Source organism: Pseudovirgaria hyperparasitica (assembly GCF_010093815.1).
Source record: "Pseudovirgaria hyperparasitica strain CBS 121739 unplaced genomic scaffold EJ05scaffold_17, whole genome shotgun sequence".
Classification (NCBI taxonomy): Eukaryota; Fungi; Ascomycota; class Dothideomycetes; order Acrospermales; family Acrospermaceae; genus Pseudovirgaria; species Pseudovirgaria hyperparasitica.
In genome coordinates, this window is record NW_022985565.1 from 547,705 (window position 1) to 562,959 (window position 15,255).

The 15,255-nt window shown below is 50.5% G+C and overlaps 7 protein-coding genes across 7 annotated transcripts; 4 read left to right on the plus strand and 3 right to left on the minus strand.

Annotated features, from left to right (window-relative positions):
* The first annotated feature begins 65 nt into the window (after positions 1-65).
* Positions 66-2,001, plus strand: EJ05DRAFT_469324 (WD40 repeat-like protein). The gene is made up of 2 exons (XM_033742903.1): positions 66-384; positions 445-2,001. Exons 1-2 carry the CDS (start codon positions 125-127, stop codon positions 1,832-1,834), a joined length of 1,650 nt encoding a protein of 549 aa, XP_033596674.1. The 5' UTR covers positions 66-124; the 3' UTR covers positions 1,835-2,001.
* A 1,087-nt stretch (positions 2,002-3,088) lies between these two features.
* On the plus strand, positions 3,089-4,438 carry EJ05DRAFT_504324 (uncharacterized protein; the record flags this gene model as incomplete). Its single annotated transcript, XM_033747551.1, has 1 exon — positions 3,089-4,438. One exon carries the CDS (start codon positions 3,089-3,091, stop codon positions 4,436-4,438), a length of 1,350 nt encoding a protein of 449 aa, XP_033596675.1.
* A 127-nt stretch (positions 4,439-4,565) lies between these two features.
* Positions 4,566-6,164, minus strand: EJ05DRAFT_504325 (uncharacterized protein; the record flags this gene model as incomplete). Its single annotated transcript, XM_033747552.1, has 2 exons — positions 4,566-5,105; positions 5,490-6,164. 2 exons carry the CDS (start codon positions 6,162-6,164, stop codon positions 4,566-4,568), a joined length of 1,215 nt encoding a protein of 404 aa, XP_033596676.1.
* A 221-nt stretch (positions 6,165-6,385) lies between these two features.
* Positions 6,386-9,364, plus strand: EJ05DRAFT_153259 (STT3 subunit of Oligosaccharyl transferase). Its single transcript, XM_033739344.1, has 5 exons — positions 6,386-6,594; positions 6,648-6,728; positions 6,786-7,379; positions 7,433-8,594; positions 8,644-9,364. Exons 1-5 carry the CDS (start codon positions 6,441-6,443, stop codon positions 8,912-8,914), a joined length of 2,262 nt encoding a protein of 753 aa, XP_033596677.1. The 5' UTR covers positions 6,386-6,440; the 3' UTR covers positions 8,915-9,364.
* A 298-nt stretch (positions 9,365-9,662) lies between these two features.
* EJ05DRAFT_504327 (uncharacterized protein) lies at positions 9,663-11,918 on the plus strand (the record flags this gene model as incomplete). Its single annotated transcript, XM_033747553.1, has 2 exons — positions 9,663-11,244; positions 11,311-11,918. 2 exons carry the CDS (start codon positions 9,663-9,665, stop codon positions 11,916-11,918), a joined length of 2,190 nt encoding a protein of 729 aa, XP_033596678.1.
* A 423-nt stretch (positions 11,919-12,341) lies between these two features.
* On the minus strand, positions 12,342-13,270 carry EJ05DRAFT_489465 (uncharacterized protein; the record flags this gene model as incomplete). The annotated part of the gene is made up of 2 exons (XM_033745789.1): positions 12,342-12,402; positions 12,441-13,270. The coding sequence occupies 2 exons, from the start codon at positions 13,268-13,270 to the stop codon at positions 12,342-12,344; spliced, it is 891 nt and encodes a 296-aa protein (XP_033596679.1).
* A 624-nt stretch (positions 13,271-13,894) lies between these two features.
* Positions 13,895-15,244, minus strand: EJ05DRAFT_444015 (serine/threonine protein kinase-like protein; the record flags this gene model as incomplete). The annotated part of the gene is made up of 3 exons (XM_033742105.1): positions 13,895-14,400; positions 14,452-15,046; positions 15,116-15,244. 3 exons carry the CDS (start codon positions 15,242-15,244, stop codon positions 13,895-13,897), a joined length of 1,230 nt encoding a protein of 409 aa, XP_033596680.1.
* Between the last annotated feature and the right edge of the window lie 11 nt (positions 15,245-15,255).

Below are 15,255 nucleotides of genomic sequence, written 5' to 3' on the forward strand. Positions count from 1 at the left end.
CTTGTGATTTCGAGGTGGCCCGAGCGGGTGCGCTAGAGGAATCTACGTCAATTAGTGAAAAAGTTTATGGATGGTCAAAAATATATTCCGACTTGCGCAATAATTAGTTTAGACGTGTACCTCCATGTCTATGATTACAGCAACAACGTGGGTGCCGCGCGGACATGCGGCGCCCTTCCCCAACAAATATGAATTCGACGAGGAGGAATATAATCGCATTGCAGAAATGGCAAAATTACAGCTAGATGATGCCAAAGAGGATTTGGCAGAAGCAGAGGAACAGAATTTGGAGGCGAGTGAAGAGCAAATGGATACAGAGGAGAAGCCAAAGAGCAAAAAGAAGAGCAAGGGCGACAAATCGAATGGCGCATCAGAGAAGGACGAGTATGCTGAGCCACCCGTGGACCACATATTGTAGTAATAGTATCACTGACATGCTGATAGAGATCTCGATGACGATCTGAAAGAATACGATCTCGAACACTACGATGACGACGAGGAGGATCGAGAAGGAGACGGCGACACCATGGGTATGTTTGGCAACATAAAAAAGCTAGTCTACCACGAGTCCAACGCCGACGATCCCTACATTACGCTGAAAGATGACCCTGAAGATGACGAAGATCGGGAAGAGCTGCAGATTTTGGCAACAGACAATCTGGTCCTTGCCGCGCGAATAGACGACGAAGTTGCTCATCTGGAAGTCTATGTCTATGAAGATGAAGCCGACAACCTTTACGTCCACCACGATATCATGCTGCCCGCTATACCGCTGGCTGTGGAGTGGCTAGACGTCCCGGTTGGTAAAGGGGCATCAAGTGTTGAGAACGCCAAAGGTAACTATGTCGCTATTGGCACGATGGATCCGGACATCGAGCTGTGGGACCTCGACACTATCGACTGCATGTATCCGAATGCCATTCTTGGCGAGGGCAACAGCAGCAACACGAAGAACAGTACGACACCCAAGAAGAAAAAGAAGAAGTCCAAAAAGCCAAACGACACACACCACGTCGACGCCGTCCTCTCCCTCGCTGCCAACCGCTCTCACCGCAACCTCCTCGCCTCGTCCTCCGCCGACACCACCCTCAAGCTCTGGGACCTCTCCACCACCACCTGCGCCCACTCCTACACCCACCACACCGACAAAGTATGCACCCTCGCCTGGAACCCCAATACCCCAACAGTCCTCCTCTCCGGCTCCTACGATCGCACTGTCGTCGCCTCGGACATGCGCGCCCCGACCGCCACACCCCCGCGCTGGGGCGTGGAATCCGATGTCGAGACAGTGAAATGGGACCCGCACGCCGAGCACACATTTTACGTCACCACCGAGTCCGGCATGGTGCACTACTTCGATGCCCGCGTCGCGCCCAGCACACCCGCGAAGTCAAAACCCCTCTGGACTCTACAAGCCCACGAGGACGCCGTTGCCTCGTTCGATGTCAACCCCGTGATCCCAGGGTTCCTGGCCACGGGCTCGGCGGACAAGACAGTTAAGCTGTGGAACGTGCATCCGGAGACGGGACCGAGCATGGTTGTCAGCCGCGACGTCGGCGTGGGCAAGGTGTTTGCAACGAGCTTTGCGCCGGATGCGGAGGTTGGGTTTCGGCTTGCTGTGGCGGGGAGTCAGGGGGCGGTGCAGATCTGGGATACAAGTACGAATGCTGGGGTGAGACGTGCGTTCGCGAGCAGGGTTGCGCCGTTGAAGGAAGGCGTCGAGGTCAAGGAGCGGATGGTCGGTGTTGCGGAGAGCGATAGTGATAGCGAGAGCGGGAGTGATGAGGAAGATGAAGGAGCGCAGGACGGGTGGGAGAGTATGGACGAGGACTAGATATATAAAGAGAGGAAATCAAAAGTTCAATTGATACCCGCTGTTAGTTCTCAGCATACTACTACCTACGTATTAGATGTTGTGAACGTGAAACGACACATGGTATATGAGGACGTAGCCCCTGGACGACTAGAGCCGTATGCTCGAGCAGAATACAGAGAGTTTATAGGGGTCAGAACGGCGCGAAGCAACTGAATCTTACGGTACGGCGTTTCCAATTGTATACCAGACTTTGTGAATCTAATATGCTTCCAGTACATGCTAATTCTATTTACAGAACCCCTATCCTAAAGTGTGATATCTTTCAAGATGGATGCACATCCTCCCTCGCCATACACTACCAATCCTAGAGACGGCGTCATACAATATCATTACTGTCTCACTGCCGCGAGGGTCCTGTTCACCTTTGCAGCACACGACACCCTAACCCCATTCAGCCCAAACGGTCAATGCACCCAATCGCGTCCCGACTCAAGCAACCCTTGACAATAGCAACGCGCTCTGACTGGCCTGCTGCGTTCAAAGAGGGAAATACGCTAACAAGGTCGTCGAAGCTGCAATTTGCCCCGCGGGAATTATGCGTGGAGGCGTGGGCACGACTACGTTCATTGTGGGCCGTGGGTCCAGTTGGGTATGGTGTCCAAGGATTTTATATTCACTTGAGTTGAGACTGTGCGACAGAAGGTGACCATCGGATAGATGATTGGTCAGAGGCGGTTGCTCGTCTGGATTCACAGTCGTCTAAGCGTCGAAGGTCTCGATAAGCGGGGTTTTGCTGCATTTCTCGAATCGAGTGTTTTGAGGTGGAATCCGACAGTATCTCACTTAGATATCATTCTTTGTGTGCCCTGAGCAGTGAGGACGGTGGTTACACGAGGTCAACAGCCAGCCAAGGGATGGCAAGGCAGCACCGGTTGCAGCTTCCGTGAGCAAACACATTTTTAACACCAGCCGACCTAGATTCACACGCCTCAATGCTCTTGCGTCTCCTTTCACTGTCGTGCGATGTCGTGTATTCAGTTTTCAACCCACGTAGCCTGTTCCATATATCGCAAGCTACGTCCATCCAGGTGACCTCGAAGTGAACAGAGCCCATCAGTCATAACACCTGAATTCACCACAATCCATCGCGACTTGGTCCCTGCGTCTCCATGGGCCGACGTGTCCGACGAGTATATGAGGCAGAATCGCCTCGTTCATGGCTCCCAGCCTCCTACACAGCGCACAATGATAGTCCGAGCATTTCCACCTGCCATGTCATGTGAGAGTCCATTCAGTCCAGTGAACGATAGCGAACTGCCGACGCTTATGCCTATTCCGCAAGAGCCTAAGATCCGCCCTCCAGATCCCATTGACACAGAACCGCCGGATAAGGGATCGCTTTTCGTTCCACCGTCCCCCTTGTCGACGAAACGCCCTTCGCCGCCTCAGTCACCACTTCGCTCTGCCGATTTGATCTATGAAGACGATGTACTTGGTCCGCAGGACATGCTCGCCGATGAAGAGCTCTTTACAGCAAATCCCCAGCACATTGCATCCAGTTTATTACCGAGTCCACTTCCCCTCAGTGGCGGCCTCTGCGGTTACCAACCGCCAATACCGCAAAACACGCATTGCCCTGTGTACCGCCGCTGTTTAGTGCGACCAGAGATGCACGCTTCAGATGGCGTATGGGACGGGAACGCTTGGCAGGGCACACGCGGCGAGGACATCCCAACGACGATGATCTGGGCCAGACCGGGAATGACACCACCAGCCGAAGTTGCGGAGTTCTGGGAAAGGCTCTTGTCCATGGTGGATATTGGGCAGCAGCAGCCGGATCCGGCATGGATGAGCAAGTCGCGCTTCACGCATGCAGGATGGGAACAGTACGATGACAACGTCATGCGCGGCCAGGACGATATGTACAAGATCCGTGATGGGCGTGGGAACGCGAGTCGAGATATATTTGCATTGGGAGGCCTGATCATCAAGAGTAACCATCGGCGGATAGGTGACAAAGAGGATCCCCTGGAGTGGAAATATGAGCGTGATGATTCCCGGGAGGTCAATGTACGCGCGTTGATTCATCGCTATGCGCCATTGGTCGCGCAGCATATGCCTCCGCCACGTTTGTATTTTGCGGGGTTGCTCAAGGGAAAGAATGTGTTGGTCTTGGAACGCATCAAGGGCACCAGCGTAGGCCGGTTGATACCAAGGATCAAAAGCCATGAGCTGGAGTGGATCCGCGAGATTTTGCGAGCCGCTATTAGTCTGCTTATGATTCCCGCCGCCAACAATCCAGGTGTGTTTCTGATGCATAACGAGCTTCTGCCACACAACGTCTTTATGAAATTTGGCACGGTGGATATATACGGCCATCAATCCATCAAGTATACGTTGGATCCTCACGAGCCATTGCCGACGAACCTTGGACTTGCTGGTTTGATTGATTGGAAAGAGCTCGTATGGGCAGAGCCGCAATCGTGTATTGGAAAGCATCAGCTGACCTTCATGGGTGGATGGCCCGGGGCGGAATTGGAGTTACGGGAGAATGCGTCGGAGGCAGAGAAGAAGACAAAGATCTGGCATGACTTGTACGCCGGGCTATCCGATGGGACATGATGCTACGACATATCCATATCGTGTCACATTGCGGAATCTTCGGATACTCGTAGTGGTGTGATATATCTTTTGGAAAATGGCGTTTGTTGGACAGCATAGCTGAACAATTATCGCCTTCATAGAATGTTCAATCTATTTCGTTACCTTGAAATCTTGGAAGCAGCGCGACGTTCCAACCACGAAAGACCTGACTCTTCACTGGGAGAATGTTTTTGCTTTCTTCTAGCGCGCCTTGCAGCTCCACATATAATCTCGATGGGATTCTGACTTCTTCGACCGACGTACTCTCGACGTCCTCTCCAGTCTGAGTGACAAAATCCTGCCAGAATACCTTCATCGCGCGGGTGGGATCCAGGCGTTCAGAATTTGGGGGTTGATATGAAGATGAGAATGTTAAGTCTGGCGTGAAGATCCAAAGGAGCAAGCCAGACATTGAAGTATTGGCTGTGTCGTGTACAGCTATTTTGCGAACGCCTTGGTTTTCAATCGTGAAGAGAAAGAGTGCCGAGATCCATTTCACTATGGCATGATTGCCTGGCGGGAGATTGGTGTCGAATGGCATGTAGGAGAGGGCCCATTTCCAGACACGATATCCATCCGCTCGCTCGTCTACCATGCCGACTTCGGCTGCGCATTGCTTACAATGTAATGTGTTGTCGGGCTTAGTCTGGTCCGCTCAGCATGGGTGACAACATACTGTCCGTTGATCATAACAGGCTATCAGACTTGAAACAATGAAGGACGTTTGATGTATTGATATGGATGATACATGGCACTGAGTGTGTCTTGACTAAAATCCATCTGAGCCCAAGACTGGGGACTTGATGAGTGCAATCGCGCAAGACGAGGCATGCTGCTGAACGAAGTAACCCATCACACCTGCGCGGAGGGTAGACCGCGTAAAGCAGTTGGTGCGTTCGCTTTAGGACGTTTGTATCGATGACCGAACCATGGAGGAAACGAGAGGCCAACTTCTTGACGCCCACAGTTGCATGATGTAGTGAAAGTAGTGATGAGAATACGAGAGTTGTAGAAGACTGTGAAAGCTTACCTTGATAGAACGACAGTCGTCACTGGCGAGTAGGAAGTATGCGATATCTACGAAACCCATACCTCCAATGGCTTGGATTTTGCTACCTGCCGCATATCCCTTGGTGTGAACAGCTTCGTCGTGAATTCCGTCCTCAGTGTCAGGCTTGTGACAATGCCAGAAGTCCATCATCTCTGCCCAGTTTTCGTTTGGTAAGTCTTTCCAGAGAGTGATAGTATCCTCAGGCGGTGCTATACTCTTCACGCTCCCGGAAGATGGCGAGTTGTTCAGGACAGCGGTTCCACAGTTCCGACAGCTGAACTTGCCTCGTCTCCTCACAAGACTCGGAGCTGACCACGGCACCCAATTGTCTTCCTGGAGTGCACCATTCTTGGCGGGAGAGTCTTTGATAAGATGACTCCTATGGTTGTGCTCTTCAAGCATCAGGCGTAGCTGTAAATCTTTCGTCGCCTGTTTTGGAAGCTCGAGAACGGCATTTGCACCGCCTTCGATTGCTTTCGGGAGATGAATGGTGGCAGAAACCTCTTCATGACTGAGCGTGAGGGTTGTAGCATCAGCTGAGATCTTCGCCTTGGTTAGCGGAGTACTTTCTGTCGACAAGGAAGCGGTGAGAGTAAGTGTGCGAATGTTGAGCAGATGCTCCGCATACAGCTGGACGATAGGTTCAGAGGTCATTGATGGTGATCTGCAGATGTGAGAGTACCTGAAGTCCCTCTACAGCATGTAAGATTATTATTTATCCTGTGGAACATAGTAGCGAGTAAACACGTAACCTTGTCTACTCCAACGGGTGCGTGTTCGAGCAACCCGGATGAAGGATGTAGACAGTCGAAATGTTTAGCCGAAGTTTAAGCGTTTATATGCTCCAGGTGTTCGTTTGAGAGCTATCTGGCGCGGCTTGACGAACGAACAAGTCGCATTTCTCTTCGACCATTCTTCTCTGTTGTGACCATGGCTGCTGCTGTGGGAGAACAGTTTCTTAAGGGGGAGACCGCCCGGAACACCCGTGGTCTGCTTCGCATCATAATTCTCTGTACTATTGCGGCCGCGGCCGTATCAAGTCGGCTGTTCAGTGTGATCCGATTCGAGAGTATCATCCACGAATGTATGATGGACGCAGCACTCTAAGTTGTATAACGATTGCTAATTGGCTCTCAGTCGATCCCTGGTTCAACTTCAGAGCAACCAAATATCTCGTACAGCACGGATTCTACAGCTTTTGGGACTGGTTTGATGACCGTATGTAAAGAGCACTGGATGGACGACATATCAGCAGATAGCTGATACAATATACAGGAACATGGCATCCTCTCGGACGGGTCACTGGTGGAACACTCTACCCCGGATTGATGGTCACCAGTGGTGTCATCTACCACATCCTACGATTTCTCACCTTTCCTGTCGATATTCGTAACATATGTGTACTTCTTGCACCAGGCTTCTCGGGGTTGACGGCACTGGCTGCGTACCTCCTTACAACAGAGATGTCCACCTCTCCATCGGCCGGTCTTCTTGCGGCTATATTCATGGGTATCGCACCTGGATACATCTCTCGATCTGTCGCCGGTAGCTACGACAACGAAGCTATTGCCATCTTCCTGCTGGTATTCACGTTCTACCTGTGGATAAAGTCGGTGAAGGAGGGCTCTGCCCTTTGGGGTGCACTGACTGCACTCTTCTATGGCTATATGGTATCTGCGTGGGGAGGATACGTGTTCATCACAAATCTGCTACCTCTGCACGCCTTTGTGTTGATCTGTATGGGCCGCTATAGTGCGAGGCTGTACGTAAGCTACACAACCTGGTACGCCCTTGGGACATTGGCTAGCATGCAGATTCCCTTCGTCGGCTTCCTGCCAATCAGGAGTAGTGAACATATGGCCTCACTAGGTAATATCCGCGGTTGCGCTCTAAGGTTCAAAGTTGCTAATCTCTTGTCTCAGGCGTCTTTGGACTCCTCCAGATCGTTGGCTTCGTGGAATACATTCGCAACCAACTGCCGAGCCGACAGTTCCAGACCCTTCTCAAAAGTCTCGTAGTGCTTATCTTCGTCGTTGCGTTCGGTGGTCTTGTGCTCCTGACTGTGTCGGGTGTCATCGCTCCTTGGTCCGGACGGTTCTACTCACTTTGGGATACTGGCTATGCCAAGATACATATCCCAATCATTGCCTCAGTCTCGGAACATCAACCCACAGCATGGCCCGCGTTCTTCTTCGACCTCAACATGCTTATCTGGTTGTTCCCAGCTGGTGTATACATGAGCTTCCGCAGTCTGAAAGACGAGCATGTCTTTATTGTCATTTATGCTGTCATGGCCAGTTACTTCTCAGGAGTGATGGTCCGACTCATGCTGACGTTGACACCCATCGTGTGTGTAGCTGCCGCCATCGCGCTCTCACAAATCCTAGACGCTTATCTCGTAATTGAAACCCCCAAGATCGAAGGCGCAAAGTCAAATGGCGAGACCACAAAGTCAGCGGCGTCGACTGCGCCAACTCTGATATTGGACCCTCTGAGATCTACTAGGTCTCCACTGGTCGGCATTTATTCGTATATCTCCAAGGCCACAGTGGTCGGGTTTGCAAGTGTCTATCTATTATTGTTCGTCCTGCATTGTACGTGGGTCACATCAAATGCGTATTCTTCGCCATCTGTTGTCCTTGCCAGCAGACTGCCTGATGGCAGTCAGCACATCATCGACGACTACAGAGAAGCATACTATTGGCTCAGACAGAACACTCCCGACAATGCTAAAATAATGTCATGGTGGGATTATGGCTATCAAATTGGAGGCATGGCGGACAGACCGACCCTTGTCGACAACAACACCTGGAACAACACTCACATTGCTACAGTCGGCAAAGCCATGAGTTCGCGTGAAGAAGTCAGCTACCCGATCATGCGCCAGCATGAGGTTGATTATGTTCTGGTCGTTTTCGGTGGTCTATTGGGCTACTCGGGAGATGATATCAATAAGTTCCTATGGATGGTTAGAATCGCGGAGGGTATATGGCCAGATGAAGTTAAAGAGCGCGACTTTTTTACTCCGCGTGGAGAGTACAAAGTTGACGATGAAGCCTCGCCAACGATGAAGAACAGTCTGATGTGAGTAGTATCAGGTGTTAGTACGGTGCCCATTGCTGATACGACATAGGTACAAAATGTCATACCACAACTTTGGCAACTTGTTCCCTGCAGGACAAGGTACAGACCGAGTTCGAGGAACACGACTTCCCTCGGAGAATCCCCAATTGAACACGATTGAGGAAGCTTTCACAAGTGAGAACTGGATCATCAGGATCTACAAGGTCAAGCCCTTGGATAATTTTGGTCGAGATCATTTCAGCGCGACTGCCTTTGAAAAAGGTAACAAAAAGAAGCGTGCGAGCAAGCGAAAAGGTGCTCGAGTTCTAAGAGTAGAATAGAGGGACATTTAGTTGAGTAGTAGATTTCATTCACCTGATAACAGATATCCGTAGGCCACGGAAGTATCGAGAGGCATTTGTGGTTTGCAGAAGTAACCCAATTGTAGCAGACGAAATAACCTATGCGGGCCTGCTAAGGCTTCTCACACAAAAGCATCCACTGTAAACTAAGAAGTCACTGTAATTGTTTCTGGGTTCTGTCTGTTCTTGCTCCCGACCAAAATTCTATATAGGTTGTCTTTAGATGAGGTGGATGTGGTGGTTTAAGTGTCTACGGTCTGGCAAAGTCGCACGTTCCTTCCGTGTCGTGCTGTTCAGCATCCCGGTCCTTGGCCTTCACTGATTCACTTCCGTTCTACACGACACAACGTCGCCATCTTCGACATCTTCATTGTTGTTCCATTCTGCTCGGTTTCCTTCACCCTATTACGCGATCGTCTCGCTTTCACTTGGGCTCATACAGGCATTCTATTGAAATCGTATCCCACGGACCTCATCTTCACTCGGATCGGGCACTGACAGACCTAATATCCTCCATTGTGGCTGTCTAACGCAGCTCCTCTTGTTTGACACCAGAAACACGATACCAGTTCAATCTGACTTGGCGTGAGTCAATTCTTTCGATGTACGTTACTGTTCTCGACCTCTCAACGACTCTCTAAACTTGCCATTTGTCTAGAACACATCTCTGCCTCCCACATACACCCAATTCCTCTCTTTTGTCTCGCCCGCCAACAATTCAAACGTCATGTCGAAGGAAGATGGGCCAACAATGGGGGACCACGCTTCTACCTTTGGATTAATGCCCATCTCCAGATCTAGACCTGAAGGAGACGTCGACTTACCTAGGATATACCCCAACATCGTACAACCGACATACACAGCCGGGTTTCAGTACCAATGGCAATACTCAGTTCCTTATAATCCATATTGGCAATTGGCTCCTCAATCTTACCATTACCCTGAAACTCCAATTGTCGAACCGGAGTCAGAGTTAAGTTCGGCCAAAGAAGAGTCGGAATCAGAAGCAAGGGAGGACGTCATTGACAAATGTCCTAAAGGATCCACATCTAATCAGACGGTTGTAAGTATGCCTTCTTGCCACCTTCAAGCTCATGCAACGCCCACTAGCTCGGTGGTACACTATTGCGGTGTATGTAAGAAGCCACGATCAAGGGGTTACCATCGTAGCCATCCAGTCTCACCGGAAAATCCCGCCGAACAGGGAGTCTGTGGTAAATGCAAGAGGCCAAAATACAAATACTACGACGGTACTCAGGAGGCTTATCACATACGCATTCAAGATGGTGATGCGCACCATGCTAGAGGACGTTCGCCTCCCAGCAGCTATCGTGTGATCAATTACCGCAATGAACATGAAGAGGTTCCCCAAACCCGTTGCCGGACTGAATCAGTGAGCCGTACTCGTATCACTATTCGTGACAGCAGTGGGAGCGGTAGAAGCCACCGTTCTTCACGCTCAGACTCTCTGGCAGATCGGCCGGGCGAATCTACGCGCCGGAAGCTCATTCGTCGAGAGTCTCCTCCACCCCTATCACGACGCAGCCTGGAACCTGCTCGACTCTACAACGATGATGTTCGGGCGTACGCTGGACCGCGAGGAGGGCATCATACGACATCTCAAAATGACACTAAATTCACCAGTCGATCACAGTCTCAACACACCCAGAACGAACCTTCAAAGGATGTGGACGCCCAAGGACGTCTTGCATCACACCCTATGCCTTTTAGATATGGTCGAGCTGTCAGAGTCGAAGAACAGTCATCATCGTCTCCACTACCCTCAAAATTACGCAAGCCTGATCCATCACGAAGAAAAAGTTATCATTTGCCTCATTCATCGGTACCGGCGAAGCCGTTCAATCCAGCACTCGCAAGCCCTGAAAGGCCTATAGCAACCCGTTCGCGACTTACTAGCGAGCCGCTAGAATATAAGCCCGACAAAGCGTCGAGGCAGAGATCAACATCCGCCGAAAGAATAACCGTTCGAAACTGTTCACGGACTCGACATTCCTCGCCTGGTACTGGTGCGAAGAAACCTCGTGGCATTCTCAGGTCTCCAAGTAGGCGCCGGTCTGAGACACCACAGCTTAGCTCAAGAGATCGAAATAATAATGCCAGCGGCGATACGACAGCTGCCGAATATGGCGGCCCACGGGTATCCTTCTCCGGGCATTCTGAGGCCTTTCGAAAGGATTCAGGTATAACAGAAGCGAGTGCGACGGCTTTCAAACCAAGAGACAGACGTCACTTTGGCGCCGACGCTCAGTATGGTAGTCGTGACAGTTTTCATGCACAATCCAGCGATGGTAAGTACTGTTTTGCGCCAAATCCCAGAGTCTCGGTGTTCACCCTTTAAAGTTAATTGAGTACAGATCTTTACGAAGTTCCAGACTCGAATCGTCAAGCCGTGTCTACCTCAGTATTTGAGCCTGACACCTTATATGATCCCTATAGTCCTCCATCAACACATGTTGTGGAGCGAAGCACCTATCACCGTTCCAGATCCCGTCATCGCTCACGATCCCGCACTCGACGTGGCCGAGCACTCTATCGCTCATCATCCCCTACACCTATAGCGCCACGATCAACATCGCCTGGGTTACCAGTTTCATCTAGATCCCCTAAGCGTAGACATGTCACGATCCTATCTCCTCGCGACCCCTCATCTAAAAGACTACGGTCGCCGCCACCTGCTGGAAAACCTTGGAACCGCGACTGGGAAAGCGAAAGCTCGGAAGAGGGTAGTGTCGTACTGAAGAAGAAGCCAAGTGTGGTAGAGGTACGCCAGAAGCTACCTAACGGCAAGGTGGAGCGCTGGATTGAAGTCCGCGAGCAGGTCAAGGATACGCTTCGGCGCTCTTCAGAAGCACCTCATTGTATTGATAGTAGTAGTAGTGGCCATCATCGTCGTTCTAGGGCGGGGGACACTCATTTCGATAGCGTCGAGAGGGGGCGACGGAGCGATAGGGAGTATTCGTAGCCTGCTTTCTTCAGTAATGAGCAAAAGAATATTTCTGACGCAGTTTATGGCTCTCTTGCAACTATACTGTAGTTACTAGAGGTGAAGCATATCTCAATGCTTCTGGACATGGGAGAGCACTCATACTCATATACTAAGGGTCAGCTAATGTACCCTCTTTTTCATCACGGCAAAAACGGGCGCATAGACTTCTAACACTGTGGATAAGTTCCAGCCAAACGCAGTCACCATCAAAATTGCCGCCGTCTACCAACGAATATCCACGTTCCAACATGGAGAAACACATACTTGCTCCGAAGAGGTCGTAGAGAAGAAGAATGGCGCCAGTGAAGGACTGAAATCTTCCAAGAATCACTCGTCACTTGAAGGGCACGTATACAACCACAGATGTGCTTGAAATTCTCAATTTATCAACTATGATAGTTATTGAAGCGACGGTGATGTGGTCTCGTATCGAGCAACTTTGCACAAATAAGGAGTACGCCTGGGAGGATTATGAAAAGGACAATAACACCCACGAACTTCAGACGGTAATCAGAATCATTCTTCATCTGCCAACAGAACTTCTTCCAGATATGCTTCGGCAGGTAGTAGAACCATGAAGCGGACTTCTGTCTGCACAGTTCACGGAACTCTGCAACACGACCCCGAATGGAGTTCTCAGGAGGTCCAGTTTCCTGATTTCCAGGCAGATTTGGCCAGTCATTTTGACTGACGGGAGGATTGAACGTGATTCCCTCCGCGGAATGAGTTGTGGGAGCAGGGGTTGATGCTACGCGTACAGAGTCGCTGGCGTCCTGAAGTGGGCTAACGGTAGTAGTTACTGCAGAACCTGGTTGTTTTGGATATGGTGCAGTCCGCACAGGACCTCTAGCAGGATCGCGTGTCTCTGGTCCACTCCTAGTCGTGACTTTACACTGTACAGGTCGCAAGGGAACAGCAGATCTGCTGCTTTCGCCAAAGCGATGTGTATGGGCTTCGACATTAGACTCGAGAGCTGTAAACGGATAAGTGTCACTTCTTTCTTGATATGGCGGAAGTTCTGTGGATGGTGTATGCAGAATGGATCCGGTCCCGCTGACACTTGGCGTTTCGGTTGTAGAGTTGGCTGGAGGATCTTCGCAAGTCGCCTGCTCGTGAGATGGAGCAGTGACGGCAGTGATGTTGTCTACGTCATCTTCAGGGTTGGAGCTGGTGGTCTGAGCAGTGTGTACGGAATTATCGTCGGTGCTCTGCGGGTGATGTTCATTGCTTTCCGTTCTAGCTTCGGCAGAGTTGGGCTCCGGGACGACCGGAGGAGCGTCGAAGTGGTGGTAAAAGAGCGGATCATGGTCGTCATGGTTGGAAGACATATTGAAGGGAGTGCTGGTACAGTGATGGCCCTAGAGATATATAGCAGTCGATATGAGATGAAGTTTAAATGATAGACAGCTGGGTAATGAGAGCTGTGTATGGTTGATGAAGGATGGGAAGAAAAAAAGGACGATGATAGCGAAGAATGTGGAGGAGGCCCCAAGGGGCTGAGGACGCAACTGCCAACTCCAATATATGTAAGGTCGGTGATTCATTGGCACTTTCCAAACCATTGGACGGAATCAGCGCTTGCGCTTGGTCCAATGATTCGATCTGAACAATGTGCACAGGATTTCAAGAGCACGACAAGGAGTGGATGTGCCCAGCTTCAAAGTCTGAGTCCTCCCCAGTAGCCAAAATAATCAAAGAATGGTAAAATGTTCTTGACGGCTGGCTCGGCCATGACAGAAGAGCGAAATTTGAGGTTCGCCTGACTTGATTTGAGAGATAAGGAAAGTAGCAATGGTACGTGAGTCTGGTGACATGTGTAGCAGAGGTCTCCTATGTTGAAGAATCGTCGGACTGATGTCATATCACTGTAAGATTGGCTCCGTTTGAAGATATTACTGAAAAGACCGCGCCCGCTCCAGAAGAATGAGTTATGTTACATACCGATTGTTAGCTTAGTCGTCACCCCCATCGGCAGGCAGGGTCTCAATTACATCCTCCACGACTTTAATCAGCTCGTCAATATCAGGCCTTTCACTAGGCTCAACCACGAGACACCGTCTCACCACTTCTTTCACCTCGGTGCTGATTTCCTCTTCGGGGCTAGCTTTTTGCTTCCCTCTTTGTTGGCCCTCGTCTGGAAACCTCCAGTCACCACCAAGGACACACATGCTCAAGCTCCCACCCGTCTCTTCCGAGCGAGCTTCGAAGGGAGACTTGCCCACTAGACAGGCATACAGAGTGCATCCAAGTGACCATATGTCGACTTTAGTATCAACGACACTCCCAGTCTTGACATCAAAGAGCTCGGGTGCACGATACGGCATAGTACTATGTTCACCAGCTTCATCTTGGACGGCTAGCGCAAGGGAACGAGACGTGATCGGCGTTGGTGATGGCGCGAGAGAGCCTAGGTCCATAAGAATAGGTGCTCTACCATCGTCCGCAATCATTATATTTCCTATGTCGAAAATCAATATGAAGTAGAAATCGACCTGAGATTTCTTCTTACCAGGTTTTATGTCGCGATGCGCGTACGCCCTTTGTTGCCCAGGCGCATGTCCCTCCTGGCTTATTGTGACCTCTCCCTCCATCAGCGGCTCCGCCTCTACTTCTTCCGTATTCCTATCCTCCTTTTTTCTCCTTGTGTGCATGGCCATCTCTTCCGCATCATCGTCAGCCTCCGCGGCTTCTCTCCGTACTCTCTTCGCATTGTTCAGACTCTGTGCGCCACCAGGTCCTTCCTTGACTTTGTATTGATGCATTGCCTTGAGTGCTTTGCACACGCCCAGGAATAGGACCATGAGCTTGCGCTCAGGAAACTTCGTATGATTCACCAGGTTCGCATTGATCAAATCTTGAAGATTGCCGCGCCTGTAGTATGGGAGAACGATGTATACGGTTTTTGCGCCCGGATCAGATTTATCTGATGCTACGCTGTAGTCGATGCTGTGTATTATATTGGGATGGGGTGCAAATAGGCTGTAGGCTTCCACCTCCTTCATAGCGTGCGCGACGGATTCTTGGCCGAATGGACATCTTATTTTCTTAAGCGCGTAGAGTTGCTGTGTAGAATCCTGGACGAGATATACGTAGGAAAAGCCACCCTGTCATTGCCATGGTCAGTCTATGACAATCATGTTGATAATGCCTAGCAGTTCTGTAAGTGGACCTACTTCTCCTAGCAGTCGCAATATCTTAAAACTCCGCGAATTGATCTTGAGCTGAGGAGTCCCCGGAAAGCAGACCATACAGTTGGTCAGGGAATACACAAGATCCAGGAAGTATGATGCGACTGCAGACATCTTCACGTTTT

What these genes read in the sequence shown, in the direction of transcription:
- EJ05DRAFT_469324 (XM_033742903.1), top strand. Translation starts at nt 125, where the DNA reads ATGTCTATGATTACAGCAACAACGTGGGTGCCGCGCGGACATGCGGCG. An exon ending in GGCGCATCAGAGAAGGACGA is followed by an intron (nt 385 to 444) that starts GTATGCTGAGCC and finishes ACATGCTGATAG; the next exon opens with AGATCTCGATGACGATCTGA.
- EJ05DRAFT_153259 (XM_033739344.1), top strand. Translation starts at nt 6,441, where the DNA reads ATGGCTGCTGCTGTGGGAGAACAGTTTCTTAAGGGGGAGACCGCCCGG. An exon ending in CGAGAGTATCATCCACGAAT is followed by an intron (nt 6,595 to 6,647) that starts GTATGATGGACG and finishes ATTGGCTCTCAG; the next exon opens with TCGATCCCTGGTTCAACTTC. An exon ending in TGAACATATGGCCTCACTAG is followed by an intron (nt 7,380 to 7,432) that starts GTAATATCCGCG and finishes CTCTTGTCTCAG; the next exon opens with GCGTCTTTGGACTCCTCCAG.